General features: G+C 43.4%; 1 protein-coding gene across 2 annotated transcripts in view; it reads left to right on the top strand.

The window, feature by feature from the left end:
* Positions 1–27,664, top strand: part of FLII (FLII actin remodeling protein) — a 208,551-nt gene that overhangs the window by 108,421 nt on the left and 72,466 nt on the right. For both annotated transcript variants that reach the window (XM_069210099.1, XM_069210098.1), the window contains exons 16-21: positions 8,120–8,194; positions 11,659–11,742; positions 19,922–20,093; positions 21,271–21,375; positions 25,480–25,671; positions 26,433–26,621. In XM_069210099.1, the coding sequence (XP_069066200.1) occupies positions 8,120–8,194; positions 11,659–11,742; positions 19,922–20,093; positions 21,271–21,375; positions 25,480–25,671; positions 26,433–26,621 (817 nt within the window). The remainder of the gene's footprint in view (positions 1–8,119; positions 8,195–11,658; positions 11,743–19,921; positions 20,094–21,270; positions 21,376–25,479; positions 25,672–26,432; positions 26,622–27,664) is intronic.

Genomic DNA, 27,664 nt, shown 5'->3' with positions numbered 1-27,664 from the left:
CCTGCTGCACTAAGAATCTCACTAAGGTGGGGCTGTGCCTGCAGTTTGACCTGTGAGGAGCAACCCCACGATCTGGACCTGCTCCTACTTGTACCTGGGACAGAGGAGTGGTCTGCAAGGACTAGTTGGCTAGTCTCCTGTACAGCTTCAGGGCCACAGAAATCTAAAAGAAGCCACTGGAAGCCCTAAGAAAAATAATTTCCAGTTGACCAATTTCAACTGGTTTTTACTTGGACCCTGCAAGGTGCATCCTGGGATAGTGAGTCCTGATTGCTTAGTGGTGTTCCCGAGGTCATGGGGCCAATAGACTCCCCCTGCCTAACACTTAAAAGTTGGGATTCAGAAATATTTTAAATAATTTTTTCTGGGAGAACCAAGTGGAGACCAGGATAGACTTGAAAGCTGATCTATCCAGGGTGCATCGCAGGTCTGATTCAACTTGCCGGTTTGCTCTATTGGGAGCAGCTCGACTTCCAGAATTTGTTTTAATTTCCCTTGTGGTGGATATCCGCTGGAACAACCTAGAGGAGCAGGCTGCCGACTTCGAGCCCTCCATCGGATTCTGCAAGGTATTCTCACTGTTGAAAAATCCTCCAAGAAAGACTGAGTGGCATATTTATGAGCCCTGTTGCATTGCTCCTGCACCACGTTGTGTGGTGCAAGAGCGATGCGACTCAAAAATGACATTTATGAAGCCAGGCAAGGCCGCCTTCTGTGGCCTAGAGTGGCTTAGTAAATCTAGAGTAAAGCAACGCAGTGCAAATTTCTGCGTTGCCTCTCTCTGCCCCAGAGAGGCGTTCCATAGGTGTCGAGTGGGTGTTTCCCATGCAAGACCCATAGATTTCAACGCATACCCTGATTTGACAGATGTGTTAGACCTGGGAATGCGCCAAATACCTGTACCTCCCTGGAAGAGGATATTCCACTTTCTGCAGCACACATAAAAGGAACATGCCTCCAGGGTTGTGTTTGTGCAGGAAGAGGTGCACCTTCCTGCACAAAACAATCCTCCTTACAAGGGAGGACCCCTTGCACCAAGGTGCCTCTGTTGGTGCTAGGCTGCCCTTTGTGCGCCAGTGCCGGGGAAAAGACAGGAATGTGCTGCATTGGGATGAGTACAATCCCTTTCCCAGTGCACAGCGCAGTGTAACAAGGTGACCTGTTGTGCTGCGCCACTTTCCCTTACATATGGCCTTAAGTCTGAAAGGTAATGATTTGTTATGGATGAAACTGGTCCCTGTATCGGATCAGCGCTCCATCACGGTTAGCCTTAACTTTTGACTGTAATCTGATATATCGAGATCAGATACCTGTGGTTGGTAGTTTATGCTTTTGGTTGTGTTAAAGTTTAAAAGCTAAAATCCTCTAAAAAGCATATCTCCAGGTCTCCATAATAGATTTTTGTATTTGGCTGTCATGTTACAGATTAATATTTATACTGTATTTATAAATTGGGATGGGGTTTTCATTGTGTTGTTCACGTTTTAACTGTTTTGGTGGTGTTAAGTGCTTTATACATGTTTTACTCCTATGCTAAGCCTGACTGCTCTGTGCCAAGCTATCAAGGGTTGAGCAAAGGTTTAATTTATTGAGACCTACCTGGACCTTACAGTAAATTGAGGCCTTATTACATGAAGTCACACAATCTCATCAACTAATAACTCAGTGTTCGATGGCATCTGTCGCTGTAGATACGCATGTTTTGCAATAGCTCGCCATCTGGTGTTGGGCCGGAGTGTTACAAGTTGTTTTTCTTCGAAGAAGTCTTTCGAGTCACGGGACCGAGTGACTCCTCCTTTTGTCTCCATTGCGCATGGGCGTCGACTCCATCTTCGATTGTTTTTTTTCCGCCATCGGGTTCGGACGTGTTCCTGTCGCTCCGAGTTTCGGAACGGAAAGATAGCTAATTTCGGAAGATTTTCGTCGGTATTGTTGCGTTCGGGATCGGCGTAGTTAGATTCAACACCGCGTCGAAGGATCGAAGAGCTCCGGTGCCCTTCGGGGTAGTTTTTTCGATCCCCCGTCGGGGCCTGGTCGGCCCGACCGCGTGCTGAAGAACGCCGATGGAACGGACCCCGTTCCGTTTCTGCCCCAAATGCCACAATAAATACCCCTATACAGACCAACACTTGGTCTGTAACCTGTGCCTGTCACCTGAGCACAGTGAAGACACCTGCGAGGCCTGTCGTGCGTTCCGGTCCCGAAAAACACTCCGAGACCGTCGAGCCAGAAGACTTCAGATGGCGTCCGGGCCGACAGCCCACCGAGAGTTCGAGGAACAAGAAGAGGAAGGTACCTTCTCGATCCAAGACTCAGACTCCGAAGGATTCGACGATACACAAACCGTGAGTAAGACGTCGAAAACCACTCAGAGGAAGATTTACAAGGCCCAGGGGACGCCACTGCCACCAGGCCATGGCTCCACCCATAAATTCGGTGACCGACCGTCGGCACCGAAAAAGGCCCAAACAGTGCCGAGATCGTCCGACTCCGGTCGAGACACCGGCACGCAGCCTTCTCGGGACCGAGAAAGTGCTGGAGACAAGCATCGACACCGAGATTCCGGTGTAGACACGGCTCGACGCCGAGACAGCGGCCCCGAAGAAGATCGGCGCCGAGAGGTTTCGGCCCTGAAAAAGAAAAAAGTCACCTCGGAGCCGAAAAGGGACGCAGACAAAGTTTCGGGCCCGAAACAAACTGCGACCGACCCAGCTTCAGGCTCTTATACAGAAGAGCACTCGCTAAACTCCCAAATGCAAAAGCATAGGTTTGAGGAAGAGCTACAATCAACTGATGTGGACCATACGCAAAAGCGTATTTTCATACAGCAGGGGACAGGAAAAATAAGCACCCTTCCCCCTATTAGAAGAAAGAGAAGGTTGGAGTTCCAAACTGAACAGACACCACAAACGAAACTGGTGAAAAGAGTTACCCCACCACCCTCTCCTCCGCCCGTGATTAACGTCTCACCAGCACAAACTCCATCACACTCCCAAGCTCACACCACCATGAGCCAGGGTGACCAAGATCAAGACGCATGGGACCTATACGACGCCCCAGTGTCAGATAACAGTCCGGAGGCATACCCTACGAAGCCATCTCCACCAGAGGACAGCACCGCCTATTCTCAGGTGGTGGCTAGAGCAGCACAATTTCACAATGTAAGCCTCCACTCAGAACAGGTCGAGGATGATTTTTTATTCAACACACTCTCCTCCACCCACAGCTCATACCAAAGCCTGCCTATGCTCCCTGGTATGCTCCGGCACGCAAAAGAAATCTTTAAGGAGCCGGTCAAAAGTAGGGCAATCACACCAAGGGTGGAAAAAAAGTATAAGGCGCCTCCTACAGACCCGGTTTTCATCACTACACAGCTGCCACCAGACTCTGTCGTTGTTGGAGCAGCTAGGAAAAGGGCCAACTCCCACACATCTGGAGATGCACCACCCCCAGATAAAGAAAGCCGCAAGTTCGATGCAGCTGGTAAGAGAGTCGCAGCACAAGCTGCAAACCAGTGGCGCATCGCGAACTCCCAGGCACTACTTGCGCGCTATGACAGGGCCCATTGGGATGAGATGCAACATCTCATTGAACATCTGCCCAAGGACCTACAAAATAGGCCAAAACAAGTGGTTGAGGAGGGACAGACCATTTCCAACAACCAGATCCGCTCCTCCATGGACGCTGCAGACACAGCTGCACGGACAATTAATACATCTGTAACTATCTGAAGGCATGCATGGCTCCGAACGTCTGGATTTAAACCAGAGATTCAGCAAGCAGTTCTCAATATGCCTTTTAACGAAAAAGAACTGTTAGGTCCAGAAGTGGACACAGCGATTGAGAAACTCAAAAAAGACACGGACACTGCCAAAGCCATGGGCGCACTCTACTCCCTGCAGAGCAGAGGGAATTACAGCACATTCCGTAAAACACCCTTTAGAGGGGGGTTTCGGGGTCAGAACACACAAGCCAGCACCTCACAAGCAACACCGTCCAGTTACCAGGGACAGCATAGAGGAGGTTTTCGGGGACAATATAGAGGAGGGCAATTCCCTAGAAATAGAGGAAGATTTCAAAGCCCCAAAACCCCTACTACTAAACAGTGACTCACATGTCACTCACCCCCTCCACACAACACCAGTGGGGGGAAGAATAAGTCATTATTACAAAGCATGGGAGGAAATCACTACAGACACTTGGGTTCTAGCAATTATCCAACATGGTTATTGCATAGAATTTCTACAATTCCCTCCAAACATACCACCAAAAGCACAGAATTTGACAAAACATCATTCCAATCTCCTGGAGATAGAAGTGCAGGCACTATTGCAAAAGAATGCAATCGAGTTAGTGCCAAACACACAAATAAACACAGGAGTTTACTCACTGTACTTTCTGATACCAAAGAAAGACAAAACGCTGAGACCAATCCTAGACCTCAGAGTAGTGAACACTTTCATCAAATCAGACCACTTTCACATGGTCACACTACAAGAAGTATTACCATTGCTAAAACTACACGACTACATGGCAACTTTAGACCTCAAGGATGCTTATTTCGATATGCCAATACACCCATCGCACAGGAAATACCTAAGGTTTGTATTCAAAGGAATACATTACCAATTCAAGGTACTGCCTTTCGGATTAACAACCGCACCAAGAGTCTTTACCAAATGTCTAGCGGTAGTCGCTGCACACATAAGAAGGCAGCAAATACATGTGTTCCCATATCTGGACGACTGGCTAATCAAGGCCCATTTGTTAATAGAGTGCTCAAATCACACAAATATATCATACAAACCCTCTTCAAACTAGGGTTCCCCGTCAACTTCACAAAATCCAACATTCTGCCGCGCAAGGTACAACAATACCTAGGAGCCATAATAGACACATCAAAAGGAGTAGCCACTCCAAGTCCCCAAAGAATTCAAAATTTCAACACCATCATACAACGCATGTATCCAACACAAAGGATACAAGCAAAGATGGTATTACAACTCCTAGGCATGATGTCTTCATGCATAGCCATTGTCCCAAACGCAAGACTGCACATGAGGCCCTTACAACAGTGCCTAGCATCACAGTGGTCTCAAGCACAGGGTCATCTTCTAGATCTGGTGTTAATAGACCGCCAAACTTACCTCTCGCTTCTGTGGTGGAACAACATAAATTTAAACAAGGGGCGGCCTTTCCAAGACCCAGTGCCACAATACGTAATAACAACAGATGCTTCCATGACAGGGTGGGGAGCACACCTCGATCAACACAGCATCCAAGGACAATGGGACGTACATCAAACAAAACTGCATATAAATCACCTAGAACTTCTAGCAGTTTTTCAAGCACTAAAAGCTTTCCAACCAATAATAGTTCACAAATATATTCTCGTCAAAACAGACAACATGACAACAATGTATTACCTAAACAAGCAAGGGGGGACGCACTCCACGCAGTTAAGCCTGCTAGCACAAAAGATTTGGAGTTGGGCAATTCACAACCAAATTCGCCTAATAGCACAATTTATACCAGGGATCCAAAATCAACTCGCAGACAATCTCTCTCGAGATCACCAACAGGTCCACGAATGGGAAATTCACCCCCAAATTCTGAACACTTATTTCAAACTCTGGGGAACACCTCAGATAGACTTGTTTGCGACAAAGGAGAACGCAAAATGCCAAAACTTCGCATCCAGATACCCACACAAACAGTCCCAAGGCAATGCCCTATGGATGAACTGGTCAGGGATATTTGCTTACGCTTTTCCTCCTCTCCCTCTCCTTCCTTACCTGGTAAACAAACTCAGTCAAAACAAACTCAAACTCATATTAATAGCACCAACTTGGGCAAGGCAACCCTGGTACACAACGCTGCTAGACCTATCAGTAGTACCCTGCATCAAATTGCCCAACAGGCCAGATCTGTTGACACAACACAACCAAAAGATCAGACACCCAGATCCAGCATCGCTGAATCTAGCAATCTGGCTCCTGAAATCCTAGAATTCGGGCACTTACAACTTACCCAAGAATGTATGGAAGTCATAAAGCAAGCCAGAAGGCCATCCACCAGGCACTGCTATGCAAGTAAATGGAAGAGGTTTGTCTGCTACTGCCATATTAATCAAATACAACCATTACACACAACTCCAGAACATGTAGTGGGTTTCTTGCTTCACTTACAAAAATCTAACCTGGCTTTCTCTTCCATTAAAATACACCTTGCAGCAATATCTGCATACCTGCAGACTACCTATTCAACTTCCCTATATAAGATACCAGTCATTAAAGCATTCATGGAGGGCCTTAGGAGAATTATACCACCAAGAACACCACCTGTTCCTTCATGGAACCTAAATGTTGTCCTAACTAGACTTATGGGTCCACCTTTTGAACCCATGCACTCCTGCGAAATACAGTTCCTAACCTGGAAGGTGGCATTTCTCATCGCCATTACTTCCCTAAGAAGAGTAAGCGAAATTCAGGCGTTTACAATACAGGAACCTTTTATACAACTACACAAGAATAAGGTCGTCCTAAGGACCAATCCTAAATTTTTGCCAAAGGTTATTTCACCGTTCCATCTAAATCAAACAGTGGAACTTCCAGTGTTCTTTCCACAGCCAGATACCGTAGCTGAAAGGGCACTACATACATTAGATGTCAAAAGAGCATTGATGTATTACATTGACAGAACAAAGAACATCAGAAAGACTAAACAACTATTTATTGCATTTCAAAAACCTCATGCAGGAAACCCAATATCAAAGCAAGGTATAGCCAGATGGATAGTTAAATGCATCCAAATCTGCTACCTTAAAGCTAAACGACAGCTGCCCATTACACCAAGGGCACACTCAACCAGAAAGAAGGGTGCTACCATGGCCTTTCTAGGAAACATCCCAATGCAAGAAATATGTAAGGCAGCCACATGGTCTACGCCTCACACATTCACCAAGCACTACTGTGTAGACGTGTTATCTGCACAACAAGTCACAGTAGGTCAAGCCGTATTAAGAACATTATTTCAAACTACTTCCACTCCTACAGGCTGATCCACCGCTTTTGGGGAAATAACTGCTTACTAGTCTATGCAAAACATGCGTATCTACAGCGACAGATGCCATCGAACTGAAAATGTCACTTACCCAGTGTACATCTGTTCGTGGCATCAGTCGCAGTAGATTCGCATGTGCCCACCCGCCTCCCCGGGAGCCTGTAGCAGTTTGGAAGTTACCTTCAACTATTTGTATATGTATCATCTCAACCTTAAATAGGTACATACTTAGTCACTCCATTGCATGGGCACTATTACTACAATTCAACTCCTACCTCACCCTCTGCGGGGAAAAACAATCGAAGATGGAGTCGACGCCCATGCGCAATGGAGACAAAAGGAGGAGTCACTCGGTCCCGTGACTCGAAAGACTTCTTAGAAGAAAAACAACTTGTAACACTCCGGCCCAACACCAGATGGCGAGCTATTGCAAAACATGCGAATCTACTGCGACTGATGCCACGAACAGATGTACACTGGGTAAGTGACATTTTCATTTCTATACTAGCCCACTGGTATCTTGCATAATATTTTTCTAAAAAGCTATGAATTGAAGTTAGGGTTGTCTACTTGATTTTATTGTGGAAAATATACCCATTTGATTTCTTCTCATGAAAATCAGTTAGTGCTAATCTGTTGAACAACAGTTGTGTGCTTAGATGTAATTTACACCAAATAGTTAAATCGATCAGGAAACACAAATAAATGCAATTATACATTGATATTGAGGTCAAATGATGGGTTATGACAGCTTTGTGTTTAAGAAATATGGAGGCTCAACTCTGCAAATTATTTTGAAAATCACAGAACTAAATGTTCTGCCAATATTATTCAAACAGAACATTTTTTTGTGCACAAGGATGTTGTCTACCTTTTTCCTTACAAAATATTTTCACCATTGGAATGAAAATTGAGCACACCTGTGGTATGTTGCTAAATCTTGTCAGAAAAATGGGTTACCATTGATAATTATCACTGACCTTTTTACCTTTTCTTTTTTTCTTACTGTTGTCTCTCTCTTTTTCCATGCTTTTCCTAATGTCTTCGCTGGCCACAGACTTTACCGTATTTTTGGCAAGAAGAATATCAAATTGGAACCAGTGCCTTTGAAGGCGTCTGCATTGGATCCAAGGTGAGCACACACAGGGCTATATTCGCTTTCTGTTAGAAATAGACAGAATTCCATCCACTATGTAAATTGGGTGTAGGGAGACCTGAGACAGCATTAGGGCTCACTAAATGTGTGAATTTTAGAGAATCCAAAGGAAAGTTGTTCTCATTTTTTGAGCGTGTGTACTTTGTTGCTATACATTTAGTAATTGGAGTTGTGCACACCTGCTTATAAAAACGTTGTGTTCACTGATTTGCATAAATAAGCATTATGGATCACGGTTTGTGATCTCTGCTTTATTTTGAACTGGCTTATGGGTTCTAAACAAACCACAATTTCCAAAATGTTGTGCTGTACTCCACTCACCATGGCTGTACCCCAGTCTTCCTTGCTGCACGTAGCAATATGTGGGTGATTTCATTATTATTATTTTTTCTTCTTCTAGCTGCCTTTTATGTAATTGATGCAACCCAAAGTATGGAGTATGGCAACATTTAAGGATCTCTTAGAAGGTTTTCTTCCGTGCATTTCCCAGTGTGGCTGGTAGCTCCCTTTACTGACCCTATTAAAATTATAGGGGCAGTTGAAAGGAAGTACCCTACAGATGGAATGTTGTTGAGGATCTGTAGATAGAATGTTAATAAGGTTCTGGACACAACTTTCTGCTGAGGTTATGTTCCTTGATATATTTGTAAAGTCTAAATTATGGTACGAATTAAAAACAAAAAAGATATAAGCGAGTGATGCTGGTTAGCAAGGAAATTCTGGTGATGAGCCTGTGCAATTATTGAACATGGCAGAATATCGAGGTTACACCTTTAGAAGAGGACATTTGTATTAGCTTAGCTGTATTGAAGTTAGTCTTATTCAGACCATGTAAGAACTTCTATTCTGGAATGTATTCTTTTAATTCATTTTGATTGAAGAAACCCCAACGTGAGGATTCTGAAAAATAAAATAAACTGTATGCAGTTGTGGACTTTGCTAGGACTGTGTCCTGAATTATTATGTTATTCCCCACAGTGTGAACTGACAGCCTTTTACAATTGTGTCTGTGACTCAACTATTGTTTACTACCAACCCCCAATAATATACTCTTCTCCATACTTTTGCCCCATGCAAACTTAAAAAGGTAAAATAAATGGAGATTGTAAAAGCCATTCAATTAAAAGAAAAACGCAAAAATAAAATAAAGAACACATCAATGTCAGGGCTACAGAGCTCAACACTGTTAAAGAAATAAAAAGAACGAGTTGCAGTGTTCTTTATTGTAAGCTATTTCCGAATAGATCCAGATCCAGTGGTCAGGTATATGATCTCAAACTTGCAACACTAAGAAAAATCTGCACCCTGTTATCTCTGCATAGAGATCCAGTGTCACTTAAGAAACAGTGAAACCGGTTTTCTCTTTGTTACATAACTGCACCAACTATCTGCATTGAATCACTAAGACAGCTCTGCACAGATGCACCCTAGAACATAAGTTTATTTTTTACCTTATTACCTTTATTTGAAGAATCTCTTTAGCTTCATTCTTGAATTTGGCCATCCTCAGTCCAGAGAATATCTCCCAAACTCAGCTACACACTTTCTGTGGTCCACTGCAGGGAGCCCTCAGAATCAAGAAATAGATGTCCTGATTCTTGTGGTCGTAGATGTGGAGTCTTATTATTTATTATGATAGTGCAGTAGAAATACTGTTCTCCAACACTAGATCTTTTATATATTCACATACTTGGCTCATTCTTCGTTGTGCAGCTGAGAATCCTAGTACATTGTATACAGTTTAAAATGGCCTTGGGCCTGAAACAATATTGTACCTTTTAGTAGCACATCCACCTCATTTAAAATCATCCATGCTTCAGCCAATGAGGTGGAAGCTTAAATTCTCCTCCTCCTCCCCCTAAAGGTCACCATAGCTCAGATTTATTTCTACCACTAGTAATGTGAAGGAGTCCCATGACAAAGCTTTGCTCTCACCTTTCAGTGAACTTAAAATCTGCTACATTCCTGATACATCCTGGATTTGACTCCGGCCTGACTTCAGCTTTATAGTAATGTGAGCTGTTTTAGGGAATACTGTGTTCATTTATGAATTCTGTTTCAGGTGGTACTATTTTTACTATTGTATTTGGCTAGATCTGCATGATGACTTCCTCAAACGATCCTTCATCTGGCTACACTCATATTCTCCAGAAATCTCATTCCCAGAATTATCTTTTTAACAATTAAAGTTATCAAGGACCCTCTGAATTTTATTAAGAGGCTTACACTACCACATCAGCCCACACAGATAAAAAGATATAGGCCTTGTGTTCCAATGAACTCTACACACTATTCCTTGCATTGAGGTTACTTTTAGAAAGCCCCCTACCTTCCTCTTTTCTTCCTCCAAAAGGGTCATTTCAATTTGCCATTTAAATCATTATTTCTTCAGCTTTCTTTTTGAAAGCATCTCCATAGTGGAGCCACATTTTAAAGCGCTGAATGTGAAATGCCTCCCTGTAGTATCAGGCTAAGAATAAAGAGATTAGAACGTTGGAACAAATTGCTTCATTTATGGTGCTATCTGCACATGCGAAGTGACATCTGCGCAGTCCTCAGCACAAGGGATTATAAAATGCCAATGGGAATCTTCCGGACAGATCAACAGCCCATTTAACCCTGGGCAAGGTAGCCACAAGTAGCTAGCTCTCTGTAGCTGAAATGCGCAGGTTAGCCACGTGAGAAGTCTAGATGTTTGCAGACACTACTGTCTGGGCTCTGATTCCACAGCAGATATTGACTTAGATCAAACCTTTGTACGAAATCTGTCTGACACATTTCCCAGTTAAACATTTTCTTGATCGCCTATCTACCTTGTCCTGCTATTGAGAAACATGGTGTTGTTGTTATTCAGTTTATCAATATTGATGAATATCTAGTGATAAAGAAGCCAGTGTTACCTACTTGTAACCCTGGTTCTTCACATGGAAATGTTGATTGGATCATAGGCACAAAACCAGCCTCTCTGGGAAAGGAATGTACAAGTAATCTGAATTGACATCTTGCTGCAGTCGCAATGAATGGCATTTCAAATGTTTCTACATTGCATTCCGAGAGAGGAGTTCAGCCATGCTTTCCATTCTCCCTTGATTTTTTTCCCTTTCTTAGGGCAAACTTTTAAAATATTTTCACTGGTCTGTGTCTGTGAAAATATTCTTAATTGAGAAAATACGCCTATAGATAGACATTTGTTATGCGTTCCACAGTTTCAACATATAACAGAGATATTCACTGTCAATTAATCCAATTAATGTGCCCTCAGTGGAAAATTAGAATTACAAGTAATTAACATTTCCTTTGTTTTCATGTACTAGTAATGCTTTAAATGGACCTGCGAAGGAGTAGAGATCCAATCACTCTTCCTCTCCACTCTGCTGCATTTCTGACAACCCCTTGCATTGACCTCCATCATTTCATTTAATACCTCTATTGTTTTCTAGATTTGTTTTCATGCTCGACCACGGTCTGAACATCTATATCTGGAGAGGGGCCCAAGCCACCCTGAGTGGTACCACAAAAGCCAGGTAAAATGTATTCTGATCTTTTAAATACCACATTAGTGTTGTTCAGACTAGTGGCTTTGCACAGAACAATCTGTGATCTCTTCATCCTGTGGCTCAGCATCCCCAACCAAAGGCCATTTCCATGGCCAAAGTGTGGGTGGGTACAAAGATGTAGAGGTGCACGGGAGAGGGTGCTGACATCGTGAAATGTGGATCTGGATGTAAAGAAAGCCCTGATCTATTTCAAGGTTTAAGCAATAGGACACATGTGTTGTTATTTCATTTTACATTGCCAATGGTTGTGGATCCAAAGTTAAGTTTTCTGTCTCAATGTGCTGTGTTTCCAGAGAACATGTGTAACCGGTGCATCTGTCGGAGAGCTCCGAATAACAGCCTCCGGTTAGGATCGGTAAGGGGGATGGTTGTGGATGGGACAGAAGGTTGACCCTTGATACATAATTCCAAATCTAGGTTATCTGTGAGCCATGTGGAAAGTCCAATGCTGTGTGTATGTATCTGTTTGTATTCTCTGAGGTCATAGATGCTGCATTCATCTGGTCTCACCAGTTGTCTGGTAGAAGTAGTTAGACTGTACCTACTGAGATAAGTTAGTCTGGTGTGGGATTGAGGGTCGTGATGTTTGGATGTTAAAGAATGAGCTTGTTTAATGTAAGGTGATGCAGTTGGGGGTAGGGGAGCAGTGTTAAAAGGCATGTTGAGGATTTTGCTGTATGGTGTGACAGATTCTATGAGGGGCCCGGAGAGATGGCTACATATGGAAAAAGATAATGTAGTTGTGTTGGGGGGGAGGGGTTGTTGCACGGAGGGGTTCAAGTGGTGTTTTGTGTGATGGAACAGCTTTATTTATTGTGGTGAGATCAGTTGATGTTGTGTGGCCTTTTGAGAACATGATGTGGTAACCCAAGGTGCCCTTATGAGGTTGAAATCTGGATGTTCTGTATGATGTCCCCTTTTTTCTCAAAAGATATTAACAAATGAGCTTTAACAGTCCTGCCCATGGCTGATGAAGGCACATGACATAGTATAGAAGATCAGCTTTTAAGTAGATGTGTCTCCTAACTCAACATATTTTTGTTTGAATTTTGTAAGTGTATTTTAACAGCAAATAAACCTTAAATTACACACAAGTGATGTGGATATAGACTGAAAATGTGGAAAAGTGGCTAATAAATCTATGGTGCAATTCTGTCTCTCTAAACTAATTGTGCTTAGTAATAAACTCCCTTAGGGGCAGATTAGGAATTGCTCCTTCTGGCCAATAATGTATAATAATCTGTTTGTGATTTTAGTCTGTGGTTACTTGGCTCGAAAAAGACAATTTGGTTTCTAGTGGGTGCTTTTGGAGTGATTTCAGTTCAAGGTCTCAGGAGTGTGAGTTATTCACAACATTTCTCAAAACCACACTAAATAGTCTCGTAAGAAATTAAATAACTGCTGTAATTGTGCCCAATTATTTTATCAACTTTGAAAACTCATCTGTTGAGATGGTCCTATGCAGTGTGTGAATAGCCTACGGAGCTGGATAACTGGATCTTGGACGAGGGGCTAAGGACAAATTGTGAAGCAAGAAGTGAATAATTAGTAATATCAGGTTACTCCGTGATTGTTTCTAATTCAGATGCTGCTTTTGTCCATTTTCCTTTCCAAGGTTTGAGCTTCTTGAAACCAGCAAATGGCCATCATATATATTTTATTTTACCGGTGTTGTCACCTGCCCTTCCATCCCTGTGGTACTGCAGCAGTTTTTCTTTTCCTTTGCTGTCTCTTTGAGCTTCCTCCTGCTGTCATGTGCGCTTGTTGGCAAGCGAGAGGAGGACTTCTGTTGGCCTTGCACTGTAGAGTCCAATGCTCTTAAATGTTGAAGCACCTAATTAGATCACAGGAACCAAGTAGATAAAGTAGTAGCTTGAGCAGAGTACAATGATGGTGTTTAATTTGGGCCTATTGATATGCATGTCCAGGAAGAACTGCTACTTTAATATCACCTGACTACAAACTTAAAAAAATATATATACATAAATATATATATGTTCGATGGCATGTGTAGCTGCAGATACACATGCTGTGCACAGTCCGCCGTCTGGTGTTGGGCTCTGAGTGTTACAAGTTGTTTTTCTTCGAAGAAGTCTTTTCGAGTCACGAGACCGAGGGACTCCTCCCACTTCGATTCCATTGCGCATGGGCGTCGACTCCATGTTAGATTGTTTTTTTTTCCGCCATCGGGTTCGGACGTGTTCCTTTTCGCTCCGTGTTTCGGGTCGGAAAGTTAGTTAGAATCTCGGAAAAAAACGTCGGTATTGTTTGCGTTCGGTATCGGGTTAGTTAGAACAAATCGACACCGAATTTTGAAGAGCTCCGGTGGCCCTTCGGGGTTTTTTCGATCCCCCGTCGGGGCCTGGTCGGCCCGGCCACGTGCGACTTCAAGGCTCATGGAACGGACCCCATTCCGCTTCTGCCCAAAATGCCATCACAAGTATCCGTATACGGATCACCATCTGGTCTGTAACTTGTGCTTGTCCCCCGAGCACAAGGAGGATACTTGTGAAGCCTGTCGAGCGTTTCGGTCGAGGAAGACGCTGAGAGACCGAAGAGCCAGGAGACTACAAATGGCGTCCACGCCGACAGGTCAAGATCGTTTCGAGGAGGAAGAAGAAGCTTTCTCCGTCCACGAGTCGGATTCGGAAGAACTCGACGCCGAAGAAACAACCACAACCGTGAGTAAGACGTCGAAAATCAAGACTCACGAGAAGTCTACAAAAGCCCAGGGGACGCCACCGCCAACAGGCCATGGCTTAACCCGAAAAATAGGTGACCCATCCAAGGCACCGAAAACGGGCATGCTGGTGTCGAAGTCATCCGACTCCGGTCGAGATACCGCCACACAGCAACCTCGGAGCCGAGACAGCGGCTCCGAGAAACTTCGGCACAGAGACAGTGGCACCGAAGAATTTCGGCACCGAGACACCACGCCGAAAACAAAGAAGGTTTCTTCGGAGCCTAAAAAGACTTCCGAAAAGGTTTCGGTTCCGAAACAGCCAGCCTCGGAGCCGAAAACTAGTTCCTATACAGAGGAACAAGGATTAACCTCCCAATTACACAGATTTGGAGAGGAGCTTCAAGCTGTAGAGCCTGACTACACGCAAAGAAGGCTTCATATTCATGAGGACACAGGGAAGATAACCACTCTTCCCCCAATCAAAATAAAAAGGAAACTTGCCTTTCAACAAAAGGACAAGCAACCACAAGCAAAGGTGGCAAGGAAAACAACCCCACCACCGTCTCCACCACCATCAATACATGCATCACCAGCAACAACTCCACCACTGATGCACTCACCAGCTCATACCACAATGAATCAGGATGATCCCGATGCATGGGACCTCTACGATGCTCCAGTGTCTGACAATAGCCCAGACTCTTATCCTACAAAACCGTCACCACCTGAGGACAGTACATCCTATACACAGGTGGTCGCAAGGGCAGCCGAGTTTCACAATGTCTCCTTACATTCGGAACCAATTGAGGATGACTTTCTCTTTAACACCCTATCCTCCACCCATAGCCAGTATCAATGCCTTCCCATGCTCCCAGGAATGCTAAGACATTCAAAACAAATTTTTCAGGATCCAGTTAAAGGCAGAGCCATAACTCCAAGGGTGGAGAAAAAATATAAGCCACCGCCCACAGATCCAATATATATTACAACACAACTAACACCAGACTCAGTAGTTGTGGGGGCAGCTCGTAAGAGAGCCAACTCTCATACCTCAGGCGACGCACCACCTCCAGACAAGGAGAGCCGCAAATTTGATGCTGCGGGAAAAAGGGTTGCAGCACAAGCAACAAATCAGTGGCGTATTGCCAATTCACAAGCACTTTTGGCAAGATACGACAGGGCTCATTGGGATGAAATGCAACATTTCATCGAACACTTACCCAAGGAGTTCCAAAAAAGAACGCAACAGGTGGTGGAAGAGGGACAAAGTATCTCAAATAATCAGATACGGTCTTCCATGGATGCAGCAGATACAGCTGCAAGGACAATAAACACTGCAGTCACAATACGAAGGCACGCATGGCTGCGCACTTCTGGGTTCAAACCGGAAATCCAGCAGGCTGTGCTCAATATGCCGTTTAATGAACAGCAATTGTTTGGGCCGGAGGTAGACACTGCCATCGAAAAACTCAAAAAGGACACCGATACAGCCAAAGCCATGGGCGCACTCTACTCCCCGCAGAGCAGAGGCACATTTCGGAAAACACCTTTTAGGGGAGGGTTTCAAGGTCAACCCACAGAAACCACAACCTCACAAACAAGGCCTACCTACCAGGGTCAATATCAAAGGGGAGGTTTTCGGGGGCAATTTAGAGGGGGCCAATTCCCCAAAAATAGAGGAAAATTCCAAGGCCCCAAAACCCCTCAAAATAAGCAGTGACTCACAAGTCACACACCCCCATCACATAACACCTGTGGGGGGAAGACTAAGCCAATTTTACAAACTTTGGGAGGAAATAACAGACACTTGGGTCTTAGCAATTATCCAGCATGGTTATTGCATAGAATTTCGCCAATTCCCTCCAAACGTCCCACCGAAAACACACAATATGTCAAAACAACATATAGATCTTCTAGGACTAGAAGTTCAAGCATTGCTACAAAAGGACGCAATAGAATTAGTACCAATTCAACAAAAAAACACAGGAGTTTACTCACTGTACTTTCTAATACCCAAAAAGGACAAAACTCTGAGACCAATACTAGATCTCAGAATACTAACTACCTACATAAAATCAGACCACTTTCACATGGTCACTTTACAAGACGTAATCCCACTGCTCAAACAGCAAGACTACATGACAACATTAGATCTAAAAGATGCGTATTTCCATATACCAATACATCCTTCACACAGGAAATACCTAAGGTTCGTATTCCAAGGAATGCATTACCAATTCAAAGTGTTGCCATTCGGAATAACAACTGCGCCAAGAGTTTTTACAAAATGCCTGGCAGTAGTAGCTGCACATATCAGAAGGCAGCAAATACATGTGTTCCCGTACTTAGACGACTGGTTAATCAAAACCAGCACACTAAAACAGTGTTCACAGCACACAAAATATGTCATACAAACCCTTCACAGGCTAGGTTTCTCCATCAACTACGCGAAGTCACACCTTTTGCCGTGTCAAACGCAGCAATACTTAGGAGCGACAATCAACACAGCAAAAGGGATTGCCACTCCAAGTCCACAACGGGTTCAAACATTTCACAAAGTAATACAGGCCATGTATCCAACACAAAAGATACAAGTCAGAATGGTAATGAAACTACTAGGTATGATGTCTTCATGCATAGCCATTGTCCCAAACGCAAGATTGCACATGCGGCCCTCACAACAGTGCCTAGCATCACAATGGTAACAAGCACAGGGTCAACTTCTAGATCTGGTGTTGATAGACCGCCAAACATACATCTGGCTTCTATGGTGGAACAGTACAAATTTAAACCGAGGGCGGCCTTTCCAAGACCCAGTGCCACAATACGTCATAACTACAGATGCTTCCATGACAGGGTGGGGAGCACACCTCAATCAACACAGCATCCAAGGACAATGGGACATACATCAGAGACAGTTTCACATAAATCACTTGGAAATGTTAGCAGTATTTCTAGCGCTGAAAGCATTTCAACCCATAATAACCCAAAAATACATTCTTGTCAAAACAGACAACATGACAACAATGTATTATCTAAACAAACAAGGAGGGACACACTCGACACAGTTGTGCCTCCTAACACAGAAAATATGGCATTGGGCGATTCACAACCACATTCGCCTAATAGCACAATTTATTCCAGGGATTCAGAACCAGTTGGCAGACAATCTCTCTCGAGATCACCAACAAACCCACGAATGGGAAATTCACCCCCAAATACTAAACAATTACTTTCAAATTTGGGGAACACCTCAAATAGATCTATTTGCAACAAAGGAAACCTAAAAATGCCAAAACTTTGCATCCAGGTACCCACAAGATCAATCCCAAGGCAATGCTCTATGGATGAACTGGTCAGGGATCTTTGCATACGCTTTTCCCCCTCTCATTCCATATCTAGTAAACAGGTTGAGTCAAAACAAACTCAAACTCATACTAATAGCACCAACATGGGTGAGGCAACCTTGGTACACGACACTACTAGACCTGTCAGTAGTACCTCATGTCAAACTACCCAACAAACCAGATCTGTTAACACAACACAAACAACAGATCAGACATCCAAATCCAGCATCTTTGAATCTAGCAATTTGGCTCCTGAAATCCTAGAATTCGGACACTTGCACCTCACACAAGAATGTATGGAGGTCATAAAACAAGCTAGGAAACCTACCACTAGACACTGCTACGCAAACAAGTGGAAAAGATTTGTGTATTACTGCCAGAATAATCAAATTCAGCCATTACACGCATCTCCAAAAGATATAGTAGGATATTTACTACATTTGCAAAAATCAAATCTAGCTTTCTCTTCCATAAAAATACATCTCACCGCAATATCAGCTTACCTACAAATTACTCATTCAACTTCACTATTTAGAATACCAGTCATTAAAACTTTTATGGAAGGCTTAAAGAGAATCATACCACCAAGAACACCACCTGTTCCTTCATGGAACCTCAACATCGTCTTAACAAGACTCATGGGTCCACCTTTCGAGCCCATGCATTCTTGTGAAATGCAATACTTAACGTGGAAAGTTGCATTTTTGATTGCCATCACATCTCTAAGAAGAGTGAGCGAGATTCAAGCATTTACCATACAAGAACCATTTATGCAGATACATAAAAATAAAGTAGTTCTAAGAACAAATCCTAAATTTTTACCAAAGGTTATCTCCCCGTTCCACTTAAATCAAACAGTAGAATTACCAGTGTTCTTCCCACAACCAGATTCTGTAGCTGAAAGAGCACTACATACATTAGACATCAAAAGAGCACTAATGTACTACATTGACAGAACGAAACTAATTAGAAAAACTAAAACAACTATTTATTGCTTTTCAAAAACCTCATACAGGAAATCCAATTTCAAAACAAGGCATTGCTAGGTGGATAGTTAAGTGTATTCAAACCTGCTATCTTAAAGCAAAGAGAGAGCTGCCTATTACACCAAAGGCACACTCAACCAGAAAGAAAGGGGCTACCATGGCCTTTCTAGGAAATATTCCAATAAACGAAATATGTAAGGCAGCAACATGGTCTACGCCTCATACATTTACCAAGCACTACTGTGTAGATGTGTTAACTGCACAACAAGCCACAGTAGGTCAGGCTGTACTAAGAACATTATTTCAAACTACTTCAACTCCTACAGGCTGAACCACCGCTTTTGGGGAGATAACTGCTTACTAGTCGGTGCACAGCATGTGTATCTGCAGCTACACATGTCATCGAACGGAAAATTTCACTTACCCAGTGTACATCTGAGTCGCTGCAGATTCACATGCGCCCACCCGCCTCCCCAGGAGCCTGTAGCCGTTTAGAAGTAGATCTTGAACATTTGTACATTTGTAAATATATTACTTTAACCTTTATTATGTACATACGTATTCATTCCATTGCTTGGGCACTATTACTAACATACACAACTCCTACCTCACCCTCTGCGGGGAAAACAATCTAACATGGAGTCGACGCCCATGCGCAATGGAATCGAAGTGGGAGGAGTCCCTCGGTCTCGTGACTCGAAAAGACTTCTTCGAAGAAAAACAACTTGTAACACTCCGAGCCCAACACCAGACGGCGGACTGTGCACAGCATGTGAATCTGCAGCGACTAATGCCACGAACAGATGTACACTGGGTAAGTGACATTTTCCATATACATACACATATATATATTCCCCATAGATGTCGAAAGAATTGTTTCCAGAAGGATGTATTTCAAGCGAAATACTTAAGAATGAGCATGTTTTTTGGAGTGGATAACGAACTGACAGGAAAATAAGGAGTTGTGTGAGGAAGGTGGCAAATCTAGTTCCATGATACAACTGCATTACTTATAGAGATTTTGAGAGTACACAAGGTACTCGAGGCCCACTTTTCTAAATGTTGTATTACTTCTATCTTGGAGAGCATAGTGGCCTGTGTTACATTTCCCAGCCTTGCCCTTATTTCAGGCTCTTTGCTGAGAAGATAAACAAGAACGAGCGGAAGGGCAAGGCCGAGATCACCCTGCTAGTGCAAAACCAGGAAACGCCGGAGTTCTGGGAGGTGCTGGGAGGGCAGCCTGAAGAGATCCAATGCAACGTGCCTGACGATTTCAAGCCAGTTCGACCAAAGCTGTACAAGGTACGGTAGATTGTGCACGCCACCCACTCAGATTCAAGATATAGAAGAGCACCCATGCTGCTCTCAACAGTAGCAAGGCGATATAGAGAAGAACCCATATTCCCATCTCTCTTAATCCTCAATATGCTGTAGTTCTTTTACACCTCATTCCACATTCCATACACTGCAAACTATAGACTGTCAAAATATCAACCTTCAATATATACATCTCCCTGCAAACAGTTCAAATAACAATTTACCTGTTCCTAAATGCAGCCAAACTGATTTCCCACTTATTGTACGTGTAGGTTAATTTATGAACCTAATTCCACTCCTAGCAAACTAGTGGCCAGAAGCTTCATAGTGGCTTTAGATGGATCATATTATTTAGTAGTGACATATTTATGTTTAGTTGATATCTTGGCTCTTGATATGTTTTTCAGTCTCCATCCTGTCTGCATGGGCATTGTGACCATCTGCCTCAGTTATACCTACGTTTTACAGTGTATGGAGGAAATATTGACTTAGTCTGACTATTATGTACAAGGCTTGAGCGGTCACCCAGGAAGTACCCTGACCAGTCAGAGTATACATTGTACACAATAAGGGAGAAAATAAACTACTTTGACCCAAGAACAATGCGTTTGCATTTAAGGTTGAAAACATCGCTCTACCCTTCTGTCAAGCTGAACATGGAATGGATAATCAAACTTTTGTGTGGTACTGGCAGGTTTTGATGGACAAGCCTGAAAGATCTTGCTCTCACCCTGATTCGAGCTATGCTCAAGCTATATAAAGCCTGAGGGAGCGCTGTGGGCTATTTGACCTAAGTTATTACACAGTGCAATACTGCAATCAAAGCCAGAAGCATGAAAATACTTTCCACATAGTTCTGATCGCCCTAAGTTCTCTTTCTCTACTCACGCCCATTGCCTGGCAAAATAGTACAAGGTGTGTTTGAAAACATATAGAGCATTCTAAAGATTGTTTGTGTCTGGATTATGTACTGTCCTCATATTAAAATCTACAGCAAGTATTTCTCTTTAAATTCTGAGAACCTTCTTTGGTCATGGGGAGTCAAATGCTTTTGTTGGAAAGAAACCCTGTTTCTGTGCGGATTCTGAGACTGAGAGTTGGGCTTTAAGGAGGTCTGAAAATTCACAGATTTGCTCTTAATCTATTGCTGCTGTTCCCTCAGGTTGGCTTGGGGCTGGGATACTTGGAACTCCCACAAATCAATTACAAACTGTCTGTGGAGCACAAGCAGAGGCCGAAGATCGATCTGTCGCCAGAGATGAGACTGGTAAGGCTCTTATGGTTGAGTATGAGCAAACGGTTGTTATTTTACTGCTGAGGTTGCACCAGGGAATTGTGAAGAGTCCGAAAACATGAAAGCACAGCCAGGGAAATTAGGTGTTCAGAAGAAAATCATGAGAATGGAGAAGGGTATGAATGTTTGTTATATGGGTGGGAATGGAGGGAGAATTTTTTTTATCTATAGGGGTGTCAGTTGGAAGGAGGTGGTACAGGCTGAAACTTGGCTCCTCTTTATTCAGTGTTTTTCTAGCCTTTAGCTTAAAAGAGCAATTTAGCGAATTGGCACAGTAAATTGTACAACCCATGTAGTATTGTGAAATCATGTGTGAATCCTTTTTTAACTATAACCCATTTAGAAGCAACAACAACTCCTCTCGTACTATTAATTATAACCTCTGTAGACACAGAGGAAGACATTTCTTATTGTAGGTAGAAGAGATTAATATCCCTCAGTGCTGCCACTAATTAGTCTTTGCAGTGCTGTTCCACATACACAATTTCTGTGATGTTGTTCTCTCCCCATCTCAAAGCGACCAGCTTCATATCAGGAAATGGGTGTGATTTTTCTTTTTTTCTTTATTGTGAAACATCGGGGAGTCTTAATTTATGAGGCTCATTTCGTAAAGATTTTTCTATGAGTAGATGTGACTTACTCTTGCAATTCTTCTATATTATTTTTGACTTCCAGGAATAAGCTAGAAGTATTCCTGGCTTGCTCTTGGATTTCAGGTGTAAGTCAGGAGGAGTATTGCAAATGTAAGTTCCTGCAAAATCTTTGTGAACTGGGCCCGTAGTCTTCACAGAAACCCTGCTGCATTTGGGGCGTAAGACATGCAGTCAAGAGGGGGTGGCCAGTCTAACCCAGGACTGAAGCTTTACAGACTCCCTGGGTTGGTGTCTCCAAGCACGGTATGTTTATGGCTAACAGGATAAGCCTTCCTAAGTAAGTGTATGCTAGCATAGTGTTTGTAGTTGAGAGTATAGAAAGAGTCTGTGTTCTAGAAACCTGTGCTTAGCAGGGCGAATGGCCAGAAATAAATACCTAAGTAGGTCTAGGTCCCCACTGGTGTAGGATATTACTGTTCTATTCAAAATATGGTATTCTAATTTTAATTTTATAAAGTACTACATACCACACTTTCTTGTTTGTAAGAGATGTAAATTGAAGGTGTGAATATTATCGTCTTAACTGTGCAGTACCTTACTGGAAATGTTCTCTAAGGTGAGACTCACCAGTTGGGAGGCTTAACAGGGGTAACATTGTATCCTATTCATTAATGTGTTTTCAGCTTCCTTCCATCATCTTTACACAGCCGGGCTAAAATTCTAAAATAGTGGTTTGTGAGAAACTGCCTCTTTTGACATGATTAGCCCCTCCCACTTTTTGCCTGGAAAATGATATGATTTTTATTGTAGTGTACAGTGTCCCTGCCAACCAGGTTCACTGTGCCAGTGCTTCTTCCCTAAAACGGTACCACGAGTGGCACAACTTTAGACCCACTGCAAGTCCCTAGTAAATGGTACCCTTAGAACCTACGGCATGGGGGCTGAAGAGGGTCCCTTAGGGACCCCTCGCTAAGGCAGTGCCACTGCAGCTTGCATTCCTTGGTGCAGTGAAAAACTACCAAGTCGACTGCATGAGCAGATATCCCTCTACAATATCTAAGTCCATTCTCAATATTGTAATTGCCAGTGAAGCCATAGAAAGTACATGGACTGAAAATGCAACAACTAGAGTTCCCCTGTACCATGATGGCTTCACTGAACCCATGAGTGTTTGGTGCTAAACAACTCCTCTCATTGAACCCACAATGATGGCAGTGTTAGATTTATTGAAATATTTACTAAGAGGGCACCTTAGAGGTGCACCCTGAAAACCTACCAAACCTAGTGGGGACCCTCACTAGCTTTAGCCAGCCTGCCACGACCAGGCATGTTTGTGGACCCATGGGCTGAGAGCCCATGCTTTCTGAGGCCAGAAACAAAGCCCATTCTAGGCCAAAGTGTCACCCCTTCCCCCTGCCCCCGAAAGCCACAGTGCACGAGAGGGAAGCTTCAAAGGCCTGTCCCCTTTGTAATGCGACCTCAGCTTGCCTGTTTCAAACCCCCACTTTTTGGTGGGATAACCGGTGGAAAAACTTAATCAGAATAGGATGTGTGCCCACCTTCTCCACCTCCATCCCTCAGGTGCTAGAGTTGAAGTTAAGCACATTTTTCAGTGCCCAGCTTCTTAAAGATGGTGGGACTGATCCAATCAGGGCTAGGGCTATGCCACCTCCCACAGGAGGATGGCCTAATAGTGGGTGTAGACGCCCCAGGTAAGGTATCCATTTGTCACTACCCGTTACTCCCCTGTAAAGCCCCTTATTCTAGTATTTAGGTGGCTTCCATAGACCTTAAAAGCCGATTCCTGATGACCCAAGAAGAGCCGGACACTGCAGAGTCACACCAAAAAAGAAGACTGTAGAAACCAACTGACTTGGCCCTACCGGCCTGTCTGCAGCCCTCAACGATCCTGCGCCAAAAGACAACCCATCCTGCGGCTCAGCTACCTCCAAAGCTTTGGGAGGACTGCCTGCCTTTGGCAAAGATCAAGCTCTCCTGTGGTCAGACCTGTCCAGAAGAAACCACCTTCAAAGAACTCTGCTCTGAGGGATCATGAAATGACTTCTGGACCCATCTCTGCATCCAATGCCTAGGGCCCGAGTCCAAGTAGCCCACCGGTCCAATGAAGGTTCCCCAACGCTTCTGAGCAAGAGTCCACTGGGGGCTGACCCCTGCCGGACTCCTCAGCGACGCCTGCAGCCACAACCCAAAGACTCATCCGGACTGCGACCTGCTCAGTAGGACGTTTCTGATGCCTAACGACACCACTGTCCCCAAAGCCCTGGGCCTTGGGGAGCACGACCAACTGGGTCCCTATGCCACCCCAGCATCTCTACTTACCTGGGCAGCTGTGGGTTGCCTTCACCTTGTCTCCTGACCAGAGCCTTTAGCCTGTTTCCGAAACCGATCTTCCCCCATTGATTTGCATTGGGCTCCCGACGCTGTGTTGGCACTCTGCACCCAGCTGCCCTGTGTCGCTGAGGGTGTAAGATAGGTGCTGCCTTGTGCCCCCTGCCCCCAGTGCTTCCCTTGGAGACTGGGTTACCAAACTGCTTTACTCACTTGTGAACAGCATCTCTTAGATTACCCCCTTTCTCTATTGGCTTTGGGTTTACACTGAGCCCTGTACACTTCTGGGGGAATCTCTGGACTCTTTTATGGTATAACCACATAGTGGTATATCACGCCAGCTTCATACATTGTTGCACTGTGAGTTTAGGACCACAAAAACAGAATGCTCTTAAAGAAACTAGCTGGACCAAAACATGATATTTGAACACAAATATTGTGTTATGTCTTTATGACACTTGCTTAGTTTGAATGGGACCTACAAGGCTGGTTAAAGAGTGCAATTTCTTTTCATAAAACTTTCTCCTACCACACCCTGTAGGTAGAACTTTCAGTAAACATCCATGTAGACTAATAAAATAGTTATTAATCCATTTAAATGTGCTGAACAAAGCAAGAACTCTCTAAGCGCTAGTCATGGGTATTCTGACATACCTCATTAGTACTCATTCAATTGAACTCAGATGGATGTGACGCTGAGGAGACCTTTTATGATACAAACATTAACCTTTAGGTTACACATGCATTAGTCTGCTAAGGAACTGACCAGTGGTAGATCAAGCATGCATGAAGGATGGAGTACTTGTTTCTTCTGCATGATTTGCTATCCTAAAAGTAAGACCGGGTGGTTGTATGCCCTTGGTGGGAAAACAACTGTTTTTTTCACTCATTGCCAAATGGCGGGTTCTGATAGAGCGCACTGTCTTCTGGATTCAGGTTTACCCAACATTTATGCTGACCATATCATACTACACTATCTATAGATATATATATAGAGGAAATTGATGTTTATTGATATATGTATTTATCCTCTGAAGACTTGGCAAGCTTCACACTTTTGAAGCATTGTTTGGTTGCATTATCTTAACACAACATATCATATAATACTGTGCATATCACTTTTGCCTCCTGCTAGGTCCAGAGCCTGTTGGATACTAAGTCAGTGTATATCTTGGACTGCTGGTCAGATGTGTTCATTTGGATTGGAAGGAAGTCCTCACGCCTTGTCCGTGCCGCAGCTCTGAAATTGGGACAGGAAGTGTGTAGTATGCTCCACCGTCCAAAGCATGCAATGGTCATCCGCAACCTGGAGGGCACGGAATGCCAGGTAACGGGCATCTGGGTGGTTTCAGACTCTGTACTGGGACTTGAAACAAGTTATTTAACAAATGTATCTATTAGCAGATGGGGTGTGATTCTAAATCTACCTTTACCTAGGTGTACTTGGAATAGATATGTTGTAATTTACAAAACGTGGATCATTTCCTAGTAGAATTGTGCTTTGTGTTCATTCCACTACGTGTTACTCATATTGCTGAACAAATGCTAACTCTTCCAAAGAAACAAAAATAAACATCATCCTTTTTATGCTGTCCACTGGTCTTATTCCCATTAAAGTCTGACATTTGAAATAATATTATTTTGTTAAATACTATTTGTTCAGTTAAATCACTTACATGGTTCTAGTTCCCCACAGTCACGGTTTAGATCAGCATTATCTAAATAGCTAACGCTGTTCTCTCATATTAGGCTCTCATTAGTTTGATGATGTCTTTAATCTGATGTTCTTCACAACATGCTTGATGAGAATTCACCGTCTCATCTGGCCAGAGGCGTTTCACATTTGAGAATGTATTGGGAGGGGAAAGGGAAAGTAAGATGCAAGGATGCTCCGCATGTACTGTGAGAAACATAAACTGCAGCATCAATTGCTCTTTTGTTCTTATTTTGGCTCGCTTTTTTTAACATGGGATTCTTTTAGATTATTTCTTGAAACTTGGGACCCAGGTAAATGTAATTTTAATTAAAGTTGGATGACTGCCTGTATGCTTGTGGATTTTTATCGCAACCATTTGCTTAATCCCCCAGGTGTTCAAGTCCAAATTTAAGAACTGGGATGATGTGCTGAAGGTTGACTACACACGGAATGCAGAGACAGTGCTACACAAGGAGTCATTAATGGGCAAAGTGAAGAAGGATGCTGAAAAGAAGGACCAACTGAAGGCCGACCTTACAGCACTCTTTCTACCCCGACAACCTCCAATGCCCTTGTCTGAGGTTAGTGGTGCCACCAAAATCTTACGTCTTTCACCTTCTAGCCTACTAGGAGCTGTGAGCACGCTACACCTAAAGGAGTGCTTCTTAAACTTTTTATGCCAAGTCCAAAACTTTAGTGCACACGCGGAATCTGCCTTTATCAGCGTGCTTGTCTGTCTATTTGCAAAACATTGATTTCCTGTAGAACCTTCTCCAATGCAAGTACATTGTAGTGCAACATATGAGTCAGCATTCCATGTGTGCTGATTTTGTGCAAAGCCTTGACCAGATTTTCTTTCTCTCTCCGGACAGCGTCTCACTTCTTGAGTGTAGCCAGCCCCAGTCACACACATAATTTTCAGTTAGAATTGCACTGTCAAAGTCCGCTTATTTGAGTCGGTTTTTGATCTGTCTTTGCCGATCATTTTTCAGTGCCATGAATTAATATATTTTTCTGAGAGAAAGTGATATTCTTACATATAAGTGCACTTTAAATTCAAATTGTGAAAAAGCAAGTACTTTGTATTATAGTGGTTGTTTCAATAAATACAATCATATAACCTTCAAGTTGCACACATTTCACTGCAGGAGCTGTAGTTAACTCCTGACGTCATCTTATTGGCCTACTCACCCAGGAAAAATATACCTTTTACACCACAATCCATTTTCAGTGTTAGCGCAGACTAGAACTTCTGATAAATGTCTATTGAGTGGCAGCTGCCTGCCAAGCATAATAGTTGCATTTGTTCTGAGCTACCTTCATGGAATTTAGATATCATGCTATTTATGGGGATCGAGTCTGAAGCTATTAGCGGTCTCCTTCACTCACATAAGAGTACCTGAGCAATGGTTGAGTTTTTCATCATTACAGAAATTGTGACACACACACTTGCGTCAGTGTGTTTAGTTCTAAGCTGTAGTGGGAGGCTTTAATGGACTCTGATTATGCTGTTTTTGCTTCTTATTTTTTTTTATTTATTTTTTATTACACAAGTACACAGTTGATGGGGTCAAGCAAAACCAAAAGATATAGGCCATGACTTGTCATTCTCAGGCCGCAAGGC

This window comes from Pleurodeles waltl, chromosome 10 (genome assembly GCF_031143425.1).
Source record: "Pleurodeles waltl isolate 20211129_DDA chromosome 10, aPleWal1.hap1.20221129, whole genome shotgun sequence".
NCBI lineage: Eukaryota > Metazoa > Chordata > Amphibia > Caudata > Salamandridae > Pleurodeles > Pleurodeles waltl.
The sequence above is the reverse complement of the archived record's forward strand: the minus strand, read 5'-3'. Positions and strand labels throughout refer to the sequence as shown.